The sequence below is a fragment of the Nannospalax galili genome, unplaced genomic scaffold, assembly GCF_000622305.1.
Source record: "Nannospalax galili isolate Female #2095 unplaced genomic scaffold, S.galili_v1.0 scaffold1639, whole genome shotgun sequence".
Classification (NCBI taxonomy): Eukaryota; Metazoa; Chordata; class Mammalia; order Rodentia; family Spalacidae; genus Nannospalax; species Nannospalax galili.
In genome coordinates this window covers 596,130-619,489 of record NW_008343206.1, presented here as the reverse complement: position 1 = coordinate 619,489, position 23,360 = coordinate 596,130, and the positions used below count along the sequence as shown (strand labels likewise).

Here is a 23,360-nt window from a genome sequence, read left to right as displayed (position 1 = left end):
TATGTGTATGAGTGTATTGTCTGCATGTATGTGAGTGCACCTGTGTCATGTGATGTCACAGAGGTCAGAAAAGGGCTTCGGATTCCCCTGGAACTCGAGTTAAGGACAGTTCATAGCTGCCATGTGGGTGCTGAGAATTGAACCCAGGTCCTCTACAAGAGCAGTCAGTGCTCTTAACCGCTGAGCCATCTCTCCAGCCCCATAAAAATATTTTTTAAAAAAGAAAGAAAACCTGTTTTCACCTGTGTCTGTTTAGGTGTAGATGTGGGAAAGTTGGAAGAAAGGTGTTAGTTGCTATAACTTTACTGAGAAAGAATTCAGAAATATTACCAAAGACGAACCATCTCACCTGACCCATTACATCATTGACTGACTGACTTAAAACTAAGCAACTTGTCTTGGGGTTAATCAACAGCTACCTAATTGGACTTAAAGCCCACTCAATGGGAGGAAACTCATGCCTGATACTGTAAACCTAGTAAAATACACACAGCTGGAGAGGCCATAGATTTTAGAGAAAACCCCAAGGCTGTCACATCCCTAACTATCTGCAGACTATGGATCCTTAAATTTACAGACAAGTATGCCAGTCACCACCCATCAAAGAAGCTTCTTTTTCAAGAGACAGAGATAATTAAAGAGTTCCACAATTTGTCACACATTGAAATTCTCTGTGAATTACCCAAGCCTAAGTGGCACATCCCAGGACGCAACCTCTACACCTAAGGCTCACAGAACACAGAACGAGGGATGAAGAGAGCACTAACGATCTTTCAGTTCTCATCAGTGAAGCTCCCTCACGCAAAAGGTCACAAATGGCCAAGACACAAAGAGTCTGCAGAGTGTCGGTCTTTGGAGAGGACTCCTATATTAAAATCCACCCACTCAGGGCTCAGGGACCACTGCGGAAGAGGGAGTGGAAAGACTGTAAGAGCCGGGGAGGAGGTGCCATGACCATAGGGAAATAGTCCTACAGGCACCTGGGACCCTTCTCATATAAACCTACAGCAGTGGTGTCAGCACGCACAAGACCCATGCAAACTCAAGCAGACAAAAACCCAGCACAGAACTGTGGAAATGGACAGCAGGCCCCAGTCTTAGCTGAAGAATTACTGGTAGCTGATTACTGTTAGGTAAGGAAGAACTGATCTTAAAGGGAGGAACTCTAGATAGGCTAACTAGATCTCAGTGAATGAAACTGTACTGAGGGACATCTGGGGACACTAACTTTACATAATAGGCTGTAACACAAATGGCAGAAGGGGGAATAAAGATGATTTTCTATATGAAATACAAAAAAGTCAATTAAAAAAACACTGACTGAATGTTCATAAAATAGGACATGTAAATTAACTGTGGTAGATCTACACTATGGGTTGTTATGCAGCTAAAATAATCATTAGCTCCATCACTGCACACCTGGAGAAAAAGGAGATAATCATTTGTAGAACAGGAAAAAGTGAGCAGAGCAGAGCTGTTCTGCGTATAAAAGCAACTCTGTGCTACTGGAATGAGCAGAGTGGGCAGGAGCCAAGGGTCTAGCCAGAGCTAACACCTTCACAGGAAGAGCACTGTGAATTTCTGCATTATTGTACTTAGAGTGCTCAATCGTTCTACAGTGGTTAACATAGATAGCATCACATCACGGGTAGAGTAAGGAAACAGGCCTGTGGCTTCTGGGGCAGGGGTCCTACCACCCTATATTTGCGGAACCACTGTTTTGTCTGTGTGTTGGCGGGGGGGTCTTCAGAATGGTCTCCAGGTACCTGGGACCTCGAGGTCCCAGAATGAACGATAAAGGTCGAAGACCCACCCGCCTACTCTAGTCCACCCCTGATGGACGAGGCTGAAATTTTCAGGCACCATCTCCATCCCTCCCCTGGCCCTGGGAGCTCATAGGTCTATTCTATAGCAGTGGCAGATTGCGGTGTGCATTGGAGCCTAGTTCTGCCCAGCTCTGGGGCCCCTTCATTATCAAGTCACCAATAAAACCTAATGAGCTGTCCCCACACCTTTTCCACAGCGAAGAAGAGCCCCACGCTGCTGGAAGTGAGCACACCCCACTTCTTGAGAACAAACAGCTTTGCTGAGGACTTGGACCTAGAAGGGGAGATGCTGCTGACGCCCATTACCCATGTGTCACAGTGAGTGTCCACCTGCCCAGAGACTGGGCTTAGAAGGGTTTGGGGCTCGAAGGAACTGCCTTGGCACAGGGCAGTGCACAGGGTGCAGGCTGTTCACCCAGTGTCCAGACCTCCCCGCCCACCCTGGAGAACCTGGGGCCACTGGCTGCCAGGCCATGCGGGAGGAGAGAGCAGGGCTTTCCCACCAAGTGTAGAAACATGATCCGCTTGTTTTGACTTATGGAAAACCAGACTGATCGTTTTCCACTTGTTTTCATGCTTTGAGCGTCTGAGAAAACTGTTTTCTCTCCCCTTGCCCCTCCACCACTCCCCCAAAAGAGCCAGCTTTGTTCTTTAGTATTTCCCTGTGGAACATTGGCCAAAGCCATGGGGCAGATGCCGGGTGCTGTCTGCCAGTTGCCGCTACTGTCCTCGGGGGCTCCTTCAGGTGGAGGAAATGGCTGATTTTCCACGCTTTCTAGCTGGCCTTCCCCTGAGGCACAGCTGGTCTGGGACACATGCCTATCCTCCCCTCACTCCCAGGCCCCCATCACAGCATCACCAGGCCAATCCCTGGTGTCCAGCCATGGTGTGACTTCTCTGTGACCCATGTGACTCAGTATTCCTGCCAAAGCGCCTAGTAGAGGAAGCCATGCGGTGGAAGTCAGTAAAGCACTTAGACCCCTTTTGGCCACTACCCCACCGGGGATTCCCCTTGAGAAACATCTGTGTCAGGATGTTAGTGCCACACTCACAGCCCTCTCGGGCATCAGTATGCTGGGACTCCGTCCTCCGTTCTACTGTGCTGCATGGCCTCAGCCATGTGCACTGGTCGTAAAGCCTCAGCCTACACCTAGACGCCTCGTCTTTGCTGTCTGCCTGCTGCAAGCTTTGCTTTACCCATGACTGGGATCCATAGTGCTATGGGCTGCTCATGTGACCAGAGAGCCAAAATGAGGCCAGCCCCAAGGAAAGACAGCCTTGTCAGAAGGGATGGTTATGACCAAACAAGCCACACCCACTAGCTTCCCAGGCCGCTCAAGCTCACGGGAGGATGTGGACAGTGTTTCATGGGCTCAGAGGGAGCCAGCAGTTTACTGAGAAGCAGGGGCTGCTCTGTCTCCTGAACAGCCTGACAGCCTTGCTACAGTAGCAGGTGGGAGCAGAGGCTCCACTGGTCACTCAGCCTTCTTAGCCTCCTGGCCAGTTCTTGTTGGTGTCCATTCTTTCTTTATTCTTATGTCCATGGAACAGTCTCCAGTCTCCAGACAGATAGGCAGTTGCATCATGGGACGGCAGGGCTATGATCAACCATCCATCCTGATGGACAAAGAAGTCTCTCTGACTCCTGGCCTTTCCAAGGCTCCTGCAGCGAAGCATCAGCAGGATTCTCAGGGGAGAGTCAAAAGCAACTGGGCACACATGTGGCCCACAGCTCAGCCTGCAAGCACCCAATCCCTATCCAATCAGGTATTCCTCCAGAAATCCACCAAAACCCTTTCTAGAGCAAGCTCTTCCAAATGGTGCAGCTAGATGTGAGCCACCGTGGAAAAGTGGGAAGGAAGGAGCCCAAGGTGGTGTTGAGTGAAAGATCTGAGGTGGGAACTGGGAACGAGCACAAGGCTTCAGCAAAGGGCTGAAGGCTGAGGTTGAGGCATCAAAGAAATCTGGATACCTACCTCCTCAGGAGTCCACTGCCACCTTCGCAGGAAGTCCTGGCAAGGAAGGCTAGCACATGCACAGTAATGTCTGGGTTCTAGAACCCTAAGCACTCTCAGGACTACTGACCTGACCAAGACCCCCTTCCCATCCTGAGGAAGTGAATAGGCATGGTGGGTACTCTGTAGGGCCCCAATGGTCTCTGAAGCTAGGAAGCCAGGCCCTCACCAGGCCTGCATTCCTTTGCTTCCTGAACCACAGCCTATTGATTGATGCCTGTAATTAAGCTGGGCTCCAGCAGCCCAGGGATACAGCATGGCTCCTATGGGCAACTGGCCCCATGAACCTGTACCAAAAAAGAGAGGCACAGACCCTGGTGCGCGCCTCCACGGGACAGGGATGCACACTGGGGTCTTGCAGGGGACAGTGGGTGGGAGGCAGTTGCTGAAAAACAGATTCATTTTTCTTCAGTATTTTACTGATGTTAAATGTCTTACCATGCTGGGTCAGTTCCAGGATCCAAATTAAAAGCATAAATAAAGACACATTCTCTTTCTATCTCAAGCTCTCCCCACCCACAAGGCCCCAGGGAGGTGAGGTCACTATAGCCTTGATCACAGGAAGGTCCCTGGAGCTGGGTGAAGTTCTTTACAGGGCTTGTTGGATTGGCAGTTTGCGGGGAGAGGGGCCAGGGCGCAGGCCTAGTGGAGTTGCTGGTGAATAGGGAAAGGTGCTAGGGAGACAAGGCAGCTTCACTGGCCCTAGCACAACAGGCACCCCACCAACCCCCATATAGCCCCAGGGCCTCTTCAAGCTCTGGGCGGGTGGGCCTCTATCTTGTGCACACATTTCAGGCACACGTTGGGAGATGTGGTTGGAAAGGAGCTCCGTATGTGTCAAGGTCCCTCAACCTGAGTCCTCTAACTAAAGCCTTACCCTAAGCTTTTGAGGAGCAAGTTTGCAATACAAACTGGAGACCTTTGTGGATAAGTGGGGGACTGCCATAAGGGGAAGGATAGCCTTACACCCAGGAACAGCTAGGGTGAGGCCCCAGGATCCTGCCCCACCTACTGTCTTCTGCCCACTGATACTGCCACCATTGCCTTCTGCAGCATCTGGAATGTCCTTGACCTCATCTGTAGCCATCAGAATCTGCTCAGCTGTCCCTACCTCCAGTATGTCCCCAAATCCTCTTGAGACCAGTTCTTTGAACTCTTAGCTTGGGCTGTGAGGAAGCAGAATATCTGTGGCCTCCTCCTGGCCGTTCCTTTCCCCGTACTCCCCAAATTCCAGGGTGACAGAACTTTAAGACTGTCACTCCTACCCTGATGTAGAAAGCACCTCCTCAGCCTTGCCTGAGATGAAGTCAGGTCTGCAGGTGCCTCCGTGGGTGCTGAGACCTAGGGCCCAGGACTTGAGCGTCTACAGCTCAAAGATCAGGAGCCGTACCTAGGTATGGCCTCCGCTGGCTTTTCTCACCACCATTCTGTGAAGTCCTCTTTCACTTCCACCGTCCCACTGATGAACCCACCAGGACTGGTCTTCAACCCACACCTTTGCCCCATTAGTTACATAAGGACTGAGTCTCCCCAAAAGCAAACCCATCATGAGCCTGGTAGCCTGTAACTCAGCCCGGCCCTGCCATGCAGGTTCCCTGAAGGGTCTGTCTAAATGAGTTTATCCCTGACCCCACTGTCTTTTCTGTTGTGACGTCTTAGATTGGCAAGCCTCAACTTGTATTTACTAACCAGCCTATTGTCTCACTCAGTGGAGGGACATGCGGGGCCACCCTGTCCACCAAGATGGAGAGAGGGCCAGGAACCCTGAGATAGCAGGACAGAAGAGTGAAAACGCAGGCTAGGGCCTTGCAGGGACCCCACCAGGTGCCCACAAGTACCTCCCTGGCGAGCATGTGCTTGCTGGGCCTCTTACGACATGACAGCGCCGAAAATCCTTGAGCAAAACCAGCCCTGTGTGCGTTAATTAGAATTTCCATGTCTTCAACTTTCTCCTGGACCCTGCAGAATCTCACGCCAAGACGGTCGAGTTTCTCTTTTCCAGGGAGGCCCGCTGTGGCCTGGCTCTCATCCACATCACTCCTAATGGCCCCTGAATTCTGCGTCTGTCAGCGAGGCTGGGGCCAGCCTGTGCCTGCTGGAAAAAGGCTGGCCCCTGAACTCGGTTCTATGGCCTGGGGACTAGCATTTTCGATGGACCAGCTTTGCCTGGGGCATTTTGGAGACATGCCTGCTGTAGTACCTCAGTGAGCACACAGGCCTCTTACTTGGATTTTCAACCTGCAAATGTTGGTGGGAAAGTTCAGAAAGGCCATGTCGGGTACAGTGTCCAGGGGTGGGGAAGGGGCTTGCCAAGAACAGATGAGGCCAGTTTGTCTTTCCAGACTGGTGTCTTCTGTGAAGCTCCAGACCACCTCCAAGGTGCCAAGGAAGCCCCATGGGAACCCTCCCGGGAGGGCTGTGCAAGGCTGCATGAGTCACAGGATCCCTGTCAGAGCCCCACGCAGCCCCAGCCAGGCTCAAACCCGACTGAAATGCACGGGGGATTAAATGTTCTCCTAATTAAATTAAAAGCGAGGCAGAGTAGCTCAGTGGGAAAGAGACAGGATTGGGACTCGGATGCCCTCAATCTGGCTCCCAGCCTGTACTGGCCCAGCTGCAGGCAGCCCCCAGTGGCCCCCTAACCTTTCCTAGCCTCGCTTCCTCCACCCAAGCACGTGAAAAGAGATGCAGCAGCCTCAGCGCTGTTCTGTGGGGGTGGGGAGGGTCACACCGGTTAAAAGGCCACTAGAGAACAGCATTGTTACTACCACTACACAGGTGACACCATAAAAGACACTCCAAGTGTCCTGGACTGGGGAGAGTCCCGACATCTTCTGTGTGCTCTGCCTAGGGCTGGTAGGGAAACTGAGCTGTGCAACCTATTAAAGCCGGAGCTCCAAGCTGGCCTCGTCAGGGGCCTGGAGCAGGCTATCCTCTTGAGCAGGCCTAGTCTCGCTGTATGCCTAGAACCGTGTGTCTAGTAAGGTACGGAAAGTGCTGTTCTTATTCTGGGCGTCATTTTATAAACTGATCTATAGCATAAAGGTGAGCGTGATCCAAGTGCAAGCTTGATGCGTTTTCCCTACTTGAGACTTGGGCATCTAGAGGAAGCAACAGGATCCCTGGAAAGCCCCCAGACTTCCACTTCCCATTGCTCACACCCCAAGAACAACCATAAGCCTGCCGTCCAGCTTCAACAGTCAGCTTTGCCTGTGTTCGAGTACTGCACGTATGGACCACTCAGGGCGCGTGCCTCTGTGCACGTTCACTCAGGGTAAGGCCTGCGGGCCTCCGGCATGCCACTTCATGCAGACTTTGCTTATTCTAGCCACAGTCACTGGACAGATCTTGGCAGTAGGGTTACTAAGAATATTCTCTGTATGTCTCAGTGAATGTTACGGACATTTCTGGTAAGTATATGCTTAGGTGCAGAACTGCTGGTTCCCGGAGCGACTAGTGGGTTCAGGCAGTCACTGTAATTTTCACCCCACTGGCAGCATGTGAACGTTCCAGTTGTTCCAGTTCTCATAAACCCTTGTTTCCCTGTTTCCTTGTTTGCTACTCTGGTGGGTGTCCACTGGCATCAAAACGTCATTTCAGTTTGACGTGATCTCATGAGTAGCGAAGCTGACCCCCGTTCTGTATTCTTTACTGGCTCACATCTTTCATCCTTTGTACAATGCCCACATCTCCTTGTTTTATGTTGGGAGTTTTCCTCCTTGAGTTGCAATTCTTTAAGTCCCTGTGTGTTCTGGGTATGAGTCATTTGTCAGATACACATATATGCATATGTATTGCAAATATGGCCTCTCCCTCAGCAGGCTGCCTTCCCTCCCTCTTGATGGTGTCTTTTGATGAACAGAAGGTCTTAATTTTAATGTGGTCCAGTTAATCAAACATTTCCTCTCTGGATAGTGCTGTTTATGTCCTACTTAAGAAACTTTGACTACTCCAAGGTCATAAAGATATTCTGGTTTGTTCTAAAGCTTTAAAAGCTCACCTTTCACATGTAGATCTATGGTCCATCTGGAAAAGATTTTTGTGTCCTATGAGGCCAAGGTCAAGATGTGCTTTTTTCCTGCACTTGGATATCCACTTTGACTCGGCGCCCTTCGTTAAAAAGACCATCCCTTCCCACTACCCTGCTGTATCAGCATTACTGTAAACCAGTTCATTGTCGACATATGGGAATTCCAGACCCTACTCAGTTCTACAAATTCAAGATGTCCCCTGGCCAGTGCTGTGCTGTCGCTGTGGCTGCAGTTCGCTCCAGACCCCAAGGGCTGGGTGTGCAGGCTCCATCCATTCTCCTCCCTCGTGACTGGCTTCGCCCTCTCTGTGGGCCCTTTGGTTTGTCACACATATACCAGTTTCCATGGAAAACATCCTCTGGAGGTTGCTGTGGCCTCCTAGATGGACACAGGAGAAAGTATATCTGTGTGGTGGCAGGGCTCCTGAGGACCCGTGGCCCAACTTGTCCTTTGGTTACTTAGGTCGTCTTTCATTTCTCTTGCGTGTCCTGTAGTTTTCTATGTAGTGATGATGTGTGGTTTAGTGTGGGCTCACTAAGCCTAAGGACAACAATGCCTTCCAGGAAATCTGGAAAGCTCAGTCACTCAGACCTACTGCAGAACCCTGAAGCCACTGTCCAGCTTGTGTGCACTTCAGTTTCATCTTTTGTACGGATACGCTGGGAATATATCTCCTGTGTTGGTATACCGACTTCAGGAAGTGGGGTCAGACATCGATCCCGCTTCAGGGGAGGGCCGATAAATGCTAGACAGAAGTACCGCCATTGTGGCGGGACACCCCATAAAGCCATCCCTTGTTTGGCCCAAGAGGTCTTATTTTATTTTTTACGTGTATGAGTGTGCTTGCGTCTACCTGAACAACCCATGGTGAGTTCTGGCACTAGTCATGTGATTACCTTCTACAATGTGAATTCAGCCTCTACGTATACCATGACCTGGTGCTAACACATAAGGAAGCCCAGGGCCTTCACTGGCCTACAGGCCACTCTGGTCATCTCCAGATCACTTGGACAAGTATGACCTGTCCTCCCAGGCAGATTCTCGGGGCTTTTCACGGTATCCCCAAATCTCCCACTAAGCATTTATACTTCTATTTGCATCACTTTAAGGACAGTTCACCTGGGGTACATGTCCTTGGCAATGACTGGCTAGCAGTGGTCTGACTATACATCTGTCAGGTCTGGTTAGCCCAGGGAACCCTTGGTGACTTCTTGGAAGCAAGGAGGAGGAAGAGAAGTAAGAGGTGGAGAGAGGGGGACCGGAGTCCAGGTCTGCCAAGGAGTCAGTCAGGCGCCTCCACCTCCACAGCCCTAGCCGTACTACCTGCTTTAATATTCTCTCCAATCTTGCTACACAAGTGGCTGCAGCCTCAGAAGTTCAGAGACACTTGGCAGGCCCTCTCACGGGCTTCTCCTACCTCAGCAGGCACAAGGGCAACTTAGAGGGGCGTGATAGAAAAGGCTCTGAGAGGGTTACTGAGGAGGGGACAATGCAAACGATTTTTTAAGAGATAATTTTTACCCTGCCCGGCTTTTCTTTGAAGACTCTAGCATTAAACCCTCAGACATGATCAGACTGCACTGCGCTCAGAATGACTCTGCCCTCACAGTGGCCTGTGGTGCCCTGTTGGGGAACTCAGGCAGAGATGAGGCTGAATTTACAAGGTAGTAAAGGGTACTTGGGAAATGGGTAGTAGACAAACGAGGAGGTAAGGCTCAGAGAGCATGGAGCTACATGCAAATACAGATCACTCTCTGTTAGGGCTCTTCCCTAAATGAATTCACTTACCCTACATTATGGGCCTAAACTTGCTGCCCCAAGGGAGCTTGGCCAAGCAAGATGGCTGGCACCGGGCAGCCATTCTCTGGCCACTATGATCCTTCGACCAGCTGGTCTCCGTATCTGAGGTAGAAACTGTAGGGCAAAGGTCTGATTGAGACTTCAAAGTGTTCATGCATTCTGGGCATGTCCCTTGGCTTTGGCCATGTCCCCAGTACCCGTGTGTAGGCCTACTCCCATGCTGGACCCCACGGCTACCCTCTCCCCAGAGACCTTCTCCTGTTTGGCCCCCCCGCACTTCTCACAGGGAGACTTTGGTTTTCTTCAGGTTTGTATCTGGGTTCATTTCATCAAATTGAACCCTTGTCAGTCGGAAACATTTAAATGCTTTTTATCAGCTTAAACAACAACAGCAAACCAAACAACCTGTCCCATGAACCTATCAGATAGGTGTGTAAGCTCCAGGTGGAAGCTCAAAGCAAAGTGCCACGACAGAAACAGGTTTCAGGGTGTAGCCAGTGGCAAGAGCCAGTGCCTAGGGCTGGAGGCATGGGTGGCCTTCGTGGAATGAGGTTTGGCAAAAGGCTCCAGACTTGACTGAGCTCAGCTTGCTGTGTACAGTGGAGTAGAGCTAGGGCTGTCCACCCCAGAGGCTCAGCGTTTCACTGGAGTTATTCCTCCCCTAGGACCCCCAAACTCCATGGTGATGCCTAGGAGTTCCACACTACCAGGCCCTCCACCACCAGCCTGTCTAATCACTAGAGAATGGCCCCATCAGACTACCTCAAATAGATCTTGTGGCCTGGGTTTTGGTCAGACCATCCCTGGAGGTATCAAGTAATGGACAGACAAGGAACTGGAAGCCCGACTAGAGATGAGAGTACAAGGTCACCTAACAGCAGAGTAGAGCCAGAAGGTGGGTCCAACTCCAATGCCCATGTTCTTTGACTGTTCTGGTGAGCCTATCTCTTAGGCTCTGTCCGTCCCCTCCAGCAGAGCTGGGTCAAATGACTGCATTATTGCTGGCCACCTGGGGCACTTCCCTAAGCACCACATCCTGGCCATCTGACTGGACACTCAAAGCCTGGGGCTGGCACATGCGGATCCTTCCAGGTAAAGAGGACAAGCCCCCTGCAGGCCTGGAAGGAAAAGTTGGTGGACTTGAGGCATGATGTAAATACTTAAGGATGAGGTCTGCATCTGGCCAGGATGCCTTTAGTAAGACCATTCTAATACTTCATCGAATAGCCAGGAAACCCGAGCAGACAATACTATTTTTGACCAAGCAGGAGGATTAGAATGGGCCCTGGAGCCAGAAGCAGAAGAGAAAGCCACCATGGCTAGGTGTGCTGAGCCCCTTGTGGAATCTGGAACCAGGGGAGATGGCAAGGCCCAGACCGCAATGCCTCAGTCTTCTCCAGAATTAACGTCAGGAGAAATAATCCTGGCCACCAGGGCATCTAAGGCATTTGAAAATGGCCTTGTTAGCAAACAAAGGGGGCAGCTGGATAGGAAGTCCTCTGCCTAGACACCAGGCGTCCCTGAGCACAAAGCCAGATAAATGTCCCTCACAGTCACGCCTTCATTCTGATGGCTGAAGAAGGCACTCTCCTGACCTATGTCCTCCCTGGATACACAGGGGCAGAGCCCGGTAAATTAGGCTAAGGGAAACTAAGCATGTGCCGGTGATCACCACCTGAACTCTCTTCCCAAATTCATGTCACTCTCTTCCTATACATGCGTAACTCCTGAGGATGCTGGCTCTCACGGCTTTGAAGTCTTGGGCTGGATGGGGTAGGGTGGAGCTCTTGTCACTGGTACGTTGGGAACGTCTCATGATGAGGGTTGAGAGTGCAGCCACCTCATTTCCAGGCCCAAGAGTGTTACAGGCTGGAGAATGCAGCTTGGCTAGAAGGGCTGCCTGGAAGCAGGCACAGGACGGGGTGGACGCTTAGTCCCCGGGCTGCTGGACACACTGTGAGGGTATCTTCTCCTACTGGGGCGGGAGCAGCCTTGAGGGAGGACCCTGCCGCTTTTCAGCTGCTTTGGACTTAGGCCGTGGCCCTCTTGTTTTTCACTGCTGGCTGTTCAGCAAGGACACGGGTTAGGTCTCCCCACCGGTGGGGAAGGAGGTGTGGAAGCTGCTTTGCTGGGGCCACCCAGGGTGGGCTCAGGAAGGGAAGGAATGTGACTGAGTCTGGGTGGGGCTGAGGAGAACACAGCCAGTTTTGAGTTTTTCTTGGGGCCCAGAGACATGTGAATAGACATGGAGGCCCCTCACCCCCAGCCCCAGCACACACACTAGGACCCTTCATGGGATGGCTACTGGAGCTGGAAGCCAAAGACACCCTCTGGAAATCTGAATTCCATTTGTTTTTGGCAACGAGCAGCTTCCTGCTTTGGGAAGGTGTGCACACGTGTGTACTCACAACCAAGGAGACAGGTGAAGGGGAGAGGCATGCGGGTGGATGGCTGTTTGACGAGATGGTGAGCTGACTCGAGTGTCTGCCGGATGGCAGTTACAAAGCCTGTCTCTAGAATTTAGACAAGTATCTCGAGGGAATGAATCAGGAATGTGCAGTCTGTGTTGTCTTTGAATTGGAAAGCCAGAGCTTTTCGCAAAATAATTCAGAAGGTTTGCTGACCCTTGAACTTTTCCTGATGACTCCTTCCCTCTGAACTTCCACTTGTTAAAGTTGCTCCGATCCCAGCCCACTGCCAGACCAGCTTCCTGGAAACCCTTGCCAACTTCTGGCCTTTGGAAAGGCTTGTCACCCTAATGCTGTGTTTTAAAAAAAAGAAAAAGAAAAAGAAAAAAAAAAAAGTACTGGGCACCTTGGCCACAGGATCTGAAAAGTCCTTTGTGTTAGCTCCAGCTGCAGAGCTTTTCCAGGCCTCGCTTCTGGGGCTGACAGGAGCTGTTTCTCTGTTTTCTCTTACACTGGCGGGTACTCAGTCAGTTTCTTCCCACCCAACATCTCTGCCAGAGCCCAGGTGGGTGACAGGGATGCCAAGGGCAAAGCCCATGAAGAAGCTAAGTGTGGGTATGTCCTGAGTGGGCAGGTCTGGACTTCAGCTCACAGCTTCTTCTTCCCCCACCACTGGGGGAGGGGGTGGCACTCAACGGGGAGAGGTGAGGGCCTCTCTTAGGTCAACATTGTGTCATTTCCCCCAGAATAGCCAGGGCCAAAACAGCTCTGGAGCAGAGCTGTTTCAGAGTGAAGATAACTCAGCCTTCCCCCAAGCAGGGTTTTAACAATACGAAATGTGGATGTAGAACAGGATCTAAGTTAAGTTAAATAGAAATGAATCTAAAATGTAGATATGCATTAGAAGACCTACAGAGTAGCGGACACACACGCAGACGGACTGAAAATGCACCGTTGCCATCCTGCGCTCATCAAAATCAAAGCTTGCCTGAAAACGCAAGGCCATCACATAAAACCTAAATGCTGAATGAAGTGCAGTACAGCTGCTCTACTCATTCTTTTCTCGAACCCAAAATTCCGTGATGGTTGAGACTCATTTGTCAAGAGATGCCCGCCCTGTGCAGATGGGGTGGAAAGCACCCTTCAGCCAAGGGTGGTTGGGCTCGCGGGGAGCCGGCCCAGAGCCTGCCCTGACTCTGGCTCTGCCTTTCTCTTTCAAAACCCTCTTTGTGCCTGAGCAGCCCCTGCCCCAGTGTGACATGAACCAGAGACTTCCAGCTCCCTGCCTGGAGTGGCTGCTCACGGGCATGCTGTCCACGCAGCACACACAGCTGTGGCTATCCATACCCACTCTAGTCTGGAATGACACTTGCCCTGCTTAGAGCAAGCCTTCTGTAATGTGCTTGCGTTATGCTAAGAGACAAAATTCACAATAAAATACACAGTGCATCAGAACAAACCTTTCATAACGTGCTAGTGTTGCACTTTAAAAACTCCCAACAAAATGCACAGTAAAGTGGAGAGATGGCTCAGCAGTTAAGAGCACTGACTGCTCTTGCAGAGGACCCAGGTTCGATTCCCAGCACCTACATGGCAGCTACAAACCATCTTTAACTCCAGTTCCAGGGGAATCCAAAGTCCTCTTCTGACCTCTGTGGCATTGCACGACATGGGTGCACTCACATACATGCAAGCAATACACTCATACACATAAACTAAAAGTAAAATATTAAAAAATGCACGTGCATAAATACACACACAGAGTCATAAATAAATCACAGAAAGGAATATGGTCCCATCCCAACCTTAACTCTTGAGTTTCCTTCCTTAAATGTTACCACCATTGTCAGTCCTACTGACTGGCTCTCGCCCTCTCTTTCGTGTGCACGCACATTCCCCTGCACTTGTCTTTTGTGACTCTGTGCACAGGTGGTTATGTCACACTTCCTTTCAGCCTCCCATATAACACTGATTTGCTACGGTATGACACATTGGAGCCATGTTTTTGCTTCTAAATGTTCTGTGTGTACACACATGCAGATGCACACTCATGTGAGTAGTAGTGAATAATAGTACTACTTCCTCATGGCTGAGCTCCCAGTGTACTTTAAGGGGAATATGGCCTCTGCCCTGGGCCAGAGTTTTCCCAGACAGAACCTGCTCACTGTTCTCAGGTCGTTATAAGAGTCTTCCAGGAACCAGTCTCATTTCTAGTCAACATGTGGACTTACAGTGCCTGGCAAAAGACATGTGAATGTTGGTGCAGGCTTGGGAATATCACACTAGGTGTTAAACAGTCACCCTCCTAAAGTGCCTTTTAGAAATGAGGGCTTTCTCTTAAAGAGCACTTCCAAGGGCTCCCCTGATACAACTGTAGGCTAACAGAAGGCCAACAGGTCCACACACAGTGGCCAGGGGCAGACAGTCTAGCACAAAGCAATCCCAGAGTGCATGAAGAAAAAGTGATGGCTGGTGTCCTGGGCTGAGACCTATGTCCCAGAGGCCATGCCAAGTGAAACTTTCAGTTTGGCTTGGGCACCCTCTCCTATACTAGTGAGCACCCTGCACTCATGTGCACTAAATGGGAAGACGCTGGTATGCTCTGGAGATAAAGCTACATTCAGACATGTAGCAAATGTCCTCTCTCGAACAGCTGCAGAGCCTTCTTGATTTATGGAACAAGTCCCCTATTGATGGATGTATAGGGCGGTTCAAAATAGCCACTAGCCTTTCAAATGTACTCACTTATGAACCGACCACTTATGAAATTAGTTCCCTCTGAAACAGCTCCCCCCACTGAGCATGGTGGCTTCTCCCCACCCATTTTATCCCTGCTGGTATCTCTGCTGACTGAGCTCCCTCCGGGCTGTCCTTTATCCACCAAGCACAATATAAAGCTCACAGAAAGCAAATCACTGATAAAGAGTAACTGAAAGTCCTGCAAAGTAGGAGATTTCATCAAGTTGCAGAAAGGGATACTAATGGATTTCTCCAATGGAAACTGGACAAAATTAGACCAGTTATCGATGGAAGAGAAAGCTCGGGCCAATTCTAGATAAGCCTTTCAAGGGAGAGCCACTGAGATCACGGAAGATGGGGGCAGGTCCCTTGAGAACTAGGCCAAGGCAAGTTTTGCCATACCTCGGCAAAAACATCCTCTCTGCAAGATGGTACCAATATTGCTTTACCAAATAAACCAAAGCCCCTCTCAATGTTTTTTTTTTCCTAAAAAAGAGTGCATATCTACAAATATTGGTGTTATTGAATATGAGATCAATGTTTTCCTAACTTATTTTTTAAGATTTTCCTATCATAACATTTCAGTCTTTAAATGCATTCATTTTAGGAGGTCTTTGGCCCACTTCAAATGGAATTAAAATATTTTATCACCCTTCAACAGATACCGTCAAATAAATGTTGTGCCCATTTATACTACTGTAACTGCTGCACAGATATGCCTGTCTGCCCAAACCTCACCAGGAAGTATAATTCCTGCTTCTCTTCATTAGTTTGACAGATTTAAAGCACAGTATGCTGCAGCTTTGGATTTCTTTTATGGTAAGGGTTTTGTCTGTGGTGTGGCATACATGTGTGTATGTATGTGCCTGTGCACGTGTACAGAGGCCAGAGGAGGATGTCGGCTCTCCTGCTCTGTCACTGTCTTACTCCCTTGAGAGGGAGTATCTCACTGAACCTGGAGCTAGGTGACAGCAAGCCCCAGCAATCCTCCTGTCTCCACCCCCAAGAGGCGCTGGGGTTACAAGTGTGCATGCGGCCACACCCAGCTTTTCAGAGTGCTGGAATCCAAACTCCAGTACTTACACTCACAAAGCACGCACTCTTACCCACCAAGCCATCCCTCTGGCTCTGTGAGGGTTTTAGCTTTAAAAAAAAACATTTTTTAAACATTTGTTTTGGGTGATCTTGAAAGCCATCTCTTCACATCCTTTGAGCTTTTTATTTTTATTTTATATGTATGCATGTACTGCCTGCATGTAGGTAAGTGCACCCACGTCGTGCAGTGCCCGCAGAGGACAGAAGAGGCTGTTGGATCCCCTGGAACTGGAGTTACGGACAGTTGTTAGCTGCCATGTGGGTGCTGGCATTCGAACCCGGATCTTCTGCAGGAGCAGCCTGTGTTCCTAACTGCTGAGCGCTCTCTCCATGTGAAATGTCTGTAGCACATATATGAAAACACTTTATTTATCACACTGTTTCTCAGGTACTTTGACTTTTTCAGTAACTGCCAGCAGCATTCTTAAGATTTCTGTGTAGTCAGCTCCAAGGTTTTTATGATTAGGGGGTTTTGGCTTAAATCTTGAAATAATTTCCTCATCTTGAGATTGTTTTAATAAATTCTCCCATTTTTCTAGCATCTTTTATTTCATGTTTTAAATTTAAATTATTGGTTCATCTGGATTTTGGCACAGTCAAATCTATTTTCTGTATTTATATAGTTGTTCCAACTCTAAGTGTATCACCTTCTCTGTACTGATTTTAACTTCTATATTGCATTTCAAACTGATTAGTGTCCATTTCCAGGCTCTATTTAGGACTATACCACACCTGTTGACTTTATTACATAGCTTTACAATGTACCAGGAAGCTCATATTCACAACGCAGTCAACAAATGGGCTCGCCTAAAATCTAGACACGACTATGGCTGGTACGCAGCCTTAGCTCCTGACTTAGTCTTCTTCATCAGCTAATCATGTCTGGGACTATGAGAACTTAGGCGCACGCATAAGACAACATCCAAATCAGATGTTAGAGCCAGACCCGGGGGTCATCTTAGGTACATGCTTAATCATGACTTAGGGGCATTTTAAGAAAATCAAATTTATATTAGCAGAGAACAAGAGAATAAATAAAGTGTAATTTAAGGAAAGTTTTTTAAAAGAAAAAACCTGCAGTAAGGCTTAGCGTACAGAGTTTGAGAAGTAGAGCACTTGCCTAGCTCGGAAGGCCTCAAGTTCAGTCTCCAGTACTGCCAAAAAAGAGCAGCAGTAAGAAACATCACCCTAACCTACATCCCAGCCCTTCCCTGCTCCAGTCACCGTAACGGAGAAGCTGGCACAGTTCCCACCTGTGCAGGTCAGAATGCTTCCACAGTGCAGAGTCCCAGGTGATGACTTGGCAGCCCTTTCCTTAGCCATTTACCCCAACCATGCTTCTCTGACCTATGTGAAGCTGCATGGGAGGATGCCGCCCACCACCTCATTGGTCATGCCGTGTGTGATGTGTGAGTCAGTCATGTGGTTAAAAGCGGGCTCTGGAGCTGTAGGCCAAGGCAAACCCTGACTCCATTTCCTTCACCCTTGGCTTTCAGTCCGAAGCTGAGCTCAGGGTTAGCTACCGCATGTGTGGAATAAGAGGACCTTCTTCACGGGGCCTCTGGAGGATGTAACATACTGGTTAGAGCACAGAGAAAGGTGCCCACACAGTGGCTACATCACTGGTTACGGGCATCACACATCAGTGGTGAGGCATCCGTCCCCCTCTGCACCTGCATCAGAAGCTCTCCAGGCTCAGCGAGGCCAGCGGACAGGCAAGTCGCAGCATGAGCAGCAGCACAGCCTCCCAGGAGTTACTGGGATGTACGCTAGTCTTTGAAATGGCTGCCTTTCTCACCTTGTCTATAGCGGTAAGAATGATGGAAAAACAGCCCCAGCCATGCAGTGGGCCCGTCAGGCCAGACCAGGACTAGGTGGGCACAAGGGTTGGCTGAAGCTTTTTTCATAGTGGCGCAGGATATGCATACTGTGTTCACATAAACTTGGTAATTAACTTGCCGACTTAAATTATATATGCATAATCATCTATGGTCTCTTAAGAATTTTCTACTAATTCTTCAGTTTCTATTAACTTAGGAAGAATTACCTTTTTAAATAGAAAAAAAGGGCTTGCTAGCCACAAACAGACGTTAGTGGTCCAAGTGAAATTATAATGCCCCTCCATATTTTTTAGCCCTTTCTTACCCCCATCACTCTTTTCTCTTACATTTTAAAATTCACCTCTGAGTATTTTTAAGGGGGCTACTGATTAAATTGAGGAATACGATTCTTCAGATTTATTTATTTTTATTGTTAAGTGCTGGCCCACATGTATGTGAAGTGCTTGCAGAAGCCAGAAAAGGGCATTGGCTCTGGAACTGAGGTCACAGGTGGTTATGAGCCGCCTGGCATGGGTGCTGGGAACTGAACTCTGCAAGAACAACATGTACTTTTAACCACTGAGTCATCTCTCCAGTCCCCAAATGTGCTTTTTTAATATTTTATTTTTATTTTATGTGTATGAGTGTATTGCCTGCATGTATGTGAGTGCACCCGTGTGGTGCAATGCCGCGGAGGTCAGAAGAGGGCTTCGGATTCCCCTGGAACTGGAGTTAAGGACGGTTTGTAGCCACCGTGTGGGTTCTGGGAATCAAACCCGGGTCCTCTGCAAGAGCAATTAGTGCTCTTAACTGCTGAGCCATCTCTCCAGCCCCTCAAATTTTTTTTTCAACATTATACTTTTAGGTAACTATAGACTTGGGTACAGTTGTAAGAAGCAGCAAAGACATTCCACGTGCTCTTTAGCCAGTTTTCCACAATATCTTACAGAACAGGGCCATATCAAGCTTAGGACACGTACAGTGTCACTGCAGAATGTTTCTGTGGTCTCAAGGCCATGGCCACAGCCACCTCACGGCATCCCCACGGCTTCCTGCCCCAACCTGTCCTGAGCCCCTGGCAACTACCAACCTGTTCTTCATTTGCGTATTTTGTTATTGAAGAATGCTCTATAAGCGGAACCACATAGCATGGCCTCTTCAGGACTGTTTTTTTTGCTCACTGCGATTCCCAAGACTAGTCCCAAGTTGTTGTGTATAGCTCTGTGTTCCTGGTATGACCTCAGTGTATAACTGTTAAGCTGCCAGGCCCTCTTTACTAATATTTAAGAGTTTTTGGACTGGCCATTATAGATGAGACAGGAGGTAGGTCTTCTGTTATGTTAGTCTTGTCAGACTAGGACATCAGTGGAATTTTGACTCCAAAAAGAGATTTGGGGAAGATTTTATTAAGAATATGATAATTTTTAAACACTCAAAAATAAGGAGGAAAAGGGCCCTAAGAGAAGATTACAATTCTATTTCTAAATACTAAGAGGATTCAGAAGACGACGTTTTATGTCGTCTTTTCTGAGGAGGGGGCTGGAGAGAAGGCAGTTAACCTTGGTACAAGGCAGATTAACAGAGACACAGACACCTGAGGAAAAGCTCGCTACTCTGGGGACCTCTGCTTTCTCACAGAACCTCCCGGTCTCCACCAGTCCACTGTGTTCTGTCTCTCCAACTCTGGAACCCATCATCTGCTTAACCCCACGTAGAATGGGCTCTTGGGGCTAAGGGTGACTGAAAAAGGTTGGAGATCTCTGTGAGCACTCTGGGGCATGGTGGAACCATGTGCCCCTAATGGCCTCAGACTCTCTGGGTTGGAAGTGAGGTTTTGATAGACTCAAATTGGTCCCTGGTAGGCTGCCATGATGCCTAGAAATAATATACCCTTCCCTAGGGCAGCTTTGCTGATGATTTTTGGTTATGTGCCCTACAAATGTGTGTTATGTGTGATTTTCTCCTCCCCCTCCCCCTCCCTCCTCAGGTTAGAAAGGGCAGCTTTGATCTCCTATGGCTCTGGGAGCTGGCTCTAGCCTGAACAGAACTGATGGGACAAATTCAGGCTCTTGGAGCTGAAACAAGTTAGAAAATTCAGTACAATTTACAATTTCCTGCACACAGGTAGAGGAAAGCCTGCCTTCACTCAAGGACCAGGCTTCCACAGAGCCCTACACATCCATCTACCCAGAGTAGGCCCTAGAGACAGAGCAATAGGACAGCTGTGGTTGTATCACAAGTGCTCCCTGGGGACCAAGGTGCTCCAAAGGAACCACCACTCTACTGTTTAGGGAGAAAGCCTGCTGGCTCTGGGCATGCTGTCCGTTTAAAGAATCCTAAGAAAGTATGACTTATACTGTTTTCATGCTGCGTGGTTCATAAACATCACATCACCAGTCCTCACAGCAGCAGCTGACATTAGAATATTACCATTTCTGGTGTAGAGACAATCAACCTGATACTCAGCAGATGAAACCTAGGGCCCAGGGTCACACAGCCAGGGAGCAGTGGTTCTGCTAAAGGTGCCCAGCTCCCGGAAGAGTCTCTTGGCATCACCTTTAAACATGACAAGCTCTTCTGACCCACTCTCACCCTCCCCAGCCAGGGCTGATTTATCCTACCTGTCTTGGGCTGAAATGTGCCTAAGCTGGTTCTAAGCTTAAGACTGAGCTGTGGAGAACTGCACCCTCCCTTCTCATTTTTAATGTAAAACAATATGTTTGTGTGTGGTAAAGGCTTTACCAATGGTCTCCCAAGTCCATTCAAGGTTCATGAGGACAGACACTGACCGCTTCCATTCAGTGTCTTTTCTGCTTCATCCACTCGGAGCCCACCATGGACCACTGGTGAATGCTTGGTGAAGAAATAGAAGAATCAATCAATGACTGAGTCTCACACCCAGTCAGGTACTAGGGTTCAGGCTGGGGCCAGGAAGGCTCTGTTGGGCCCAGCTAGCCTCAGGAGAGTCTTCAGAGCGCCCCACCCAGGTTCACATTCCCACTCCACTACCGTGGGGCTGGGTCCCAAAGTCTACAGGAGGTATCTCCCTATGAGGCTGCTCGTGCAGCCCATTCCCTTCCATTTGCCACTCTAGAAATACAGGCACCAGGAAAGACAGTGATCTTGGAGGTTCTCCTGGTAGGACCTTGGCATGGAAAGAACCATCTTGGTTTTTGAACATCAAGAAACCAAGGCTTGGGGACAGCAGGTGTTTCCAGGTCATACTGTCAGTGCCCCTGGCGTCGAGGTGTTCTCTAGGAACCCCACTCTCCTGTTTAGGTAAAAAGAAAATATGCCATTGCTGTGGGGCCAGGAGATCTTCTGTCACATGCTGTGTGTTCATGCCCCCTTCCAGCACTGGGAAGCCTTAACTCTGCCCTTGAGAGGGAACAGGACTTCTGCTTAACAGTAAAGCTCTCGTTAGTCACGGCCCAGGGAACTTCAGAGTCCTGGATCCCAAGATATATATCCCACTAACTCAGAAGGCACAGGGATAGGCCAGTCTTAGAAATGAATCAGCATCAGACTGAAGGTTCCTACTGAGGGCTTGCATGTAGTGTGTGGTGGGGGGCTGGAGTTAAGAGATGGAGCAAGGGTCCCCAGCTCTCTGGAATCCTGTCAGCCTGAAGTACAGGCAAGGCCAGGCACACAAAGGCCAGGTTTTCCTTGAGGAACCATTGTGTCTGCCCCTGGTGTCTGTAAATGCTGGTTCCTGGGGCTCTGATTGGTTGCCCAGTGGCTAGGCTTTCCTTGGGAATGGGTAACTGGAAAAAAGTACGAATTGCATTTGGTTTCATCAACAATGGTTTTCCTATTAAAACATGACTTGTTAAAGCATAGGGCTTAGTTCAGAGTAAACATTTCAAACTACTGAGGAGAAGCAGAGATTTATGGCACAGAGCACAACTTAGAGCAGAAGTAGGAACCCTACCTGCTGGCCAGCACCACAAACACTGCCCTCGAGTCTCAGCTCATTTCAAATGCTGTTCCTGTCTAGCCCTTCATGCTGCAGGGAACATCCCTCACTGTCCTGTCTCTGTGTCTGGTGTGGAAGCCTGGCCTAAGCCTGTGGGCCCTCCTCGTCCTCCCTGGGTCTGTCAAGACAGATAAGGCCTCCAGGGCAGGCCACTCTTGCTCCATGACCCGAATGCCTGGCCTGTTCTGCTGGACGCTCTTCTCTGTCCTCGTCAGAGCTGCCTCTTTCTGTGAGCACAGGGACAGCCGCAGGTACACATCTGCATTTTCCCAGTAGGACAAAGTTTGATGACTGCCTTTGCCTCTGCATTGAGCAGGACCTCTGTGGTGGCCTGTCTGTCTGTCCTTGGCAGGACCAGCTCGTGTCTTCACTTATCAAAGCATCGTCCAGCACAAACGATGCATTCATGGCCACAGCCGTCTTCATGCCCGCTCTTAAGGGGCGCGTTCCTTGAAAGCATGAGGCAAACCGGGGGCTGGCTGGGCTCTGCCAGCAGACGGGCACTGTCTCTTACTGACGTTACCTGGTCCCTTCTGCATCAGATTAAGTATTAACAAAAGTGGAAGTGGTGTAGCTGGGGCAATGCACCAATTCTGTGGCTGCGCACTCTCCTCTGAAGCAGCTCTGGGGGTGATGAGGGCCCGAGCTTCCAACAGGGGATGAGCAAAATCTGGGCAGGTGGCCAGTCCTCGCTCCGTCCTCGGCTTGCCGGCAGCACTCTCTCTTACTTGTGAACTAAAGGCAAATAGTATCCATGGCTTTTCCACTGACCTTCCTCCTTTTTTCTTCCTTTTCCACTGATCGGTATTGGGAAAGCAACAGATTTGCGTTCCGTGTCCCTTAAGTGACTTTCTACACAAATGAGTAGCTGTCCTCGTCTACAATGGAGGCTCTACAAGGCGCTGTAACTGAAGATAACCTTGTTGGGTGTTGGGGCTAGCTGAGTACTTGCTTTGAGAGATGTGGGAAGGACCCCTCAACTCGATCTGCCTGGGCAGGAAGAGTAACAGTGACTTGCCAGGCTTGGGGTGCAGGCTTGGGGTGTCCCCGCCAGAACCTTCAAGGACAGGTTTCCCAGAGACTTTTTTCTACTCTTCTCTCTCATCAAGTAGGCCGGTGTTGATGGTGAAGCATGAGGCATGGGCCTATGCCTGCCTGTGCCCTCACTTCTGTTTTCTATGCCTTCGTTACGTCTCCTCACCTTGCCCCTGAGCCTGCTCCAGCCTGGCTGCTAGGCCTCCATGGAGCCAACACCCCCTCATCTCAGGAGTGCTGCTGGCCCAGGAGGTCATCACTGTATGCTCTTTGGCCAGCCCCGGAACTGCAGGCTGAGGGAGGAACACAGTGACTGGGGCTCATCAACAGAGGCAGGACATCCCAACCCCTGACTGAGATCTGGATACCTACACCCAGAGATTCTCTACCATCAAGTTTTCATGATTTTGAAACAATTTCCACCAGCAGATACCGCCCCGCCCCCCCAGTAGTCTCACATGAAGCCCAGAGCAGCTCCCACCTCAGAAGCACATTTCTGCAAGGACATCTGTGGCAGCCTTCCTCAGGAGCGTGTCTGCTCTCAGGCCTAGTTTAGGGCTACACAACATGCACATTACACCACATGTGGGTCCCGAAGGGATGGCAGACTCATGT

The 23,360-nt window shown here is 49.6% G+C and overlaps 1 protein-coding gene across 2 annotated transcripts in view; it reads left to right on the top strand.

Moving 5' to 3' along the window:
* Kcnq1 (potassium voltage-gated channel subfamily Q member 1) overlaps positions 1-23,360 on the top strand; it is a 336,238-nt gene that overhangs the window by 166,700 nt on the left and 146,178 nt on the right. The window contains exon 12 of one of the 2 annotated variants that reach the window (XM_008839196.3): positions 2,029-2,144. In XM_008839196.3, the coding sequence (XP_008837418.1) occupies positions 2,029-2,144 (116 nt within the window). Of the gene's footprint in view, positions 1-2,023; positions 2,145-23,360 lie in introns of both variants that reach the window. The other variant, XM_008839195.3, reaches the window with a different exon arrangement.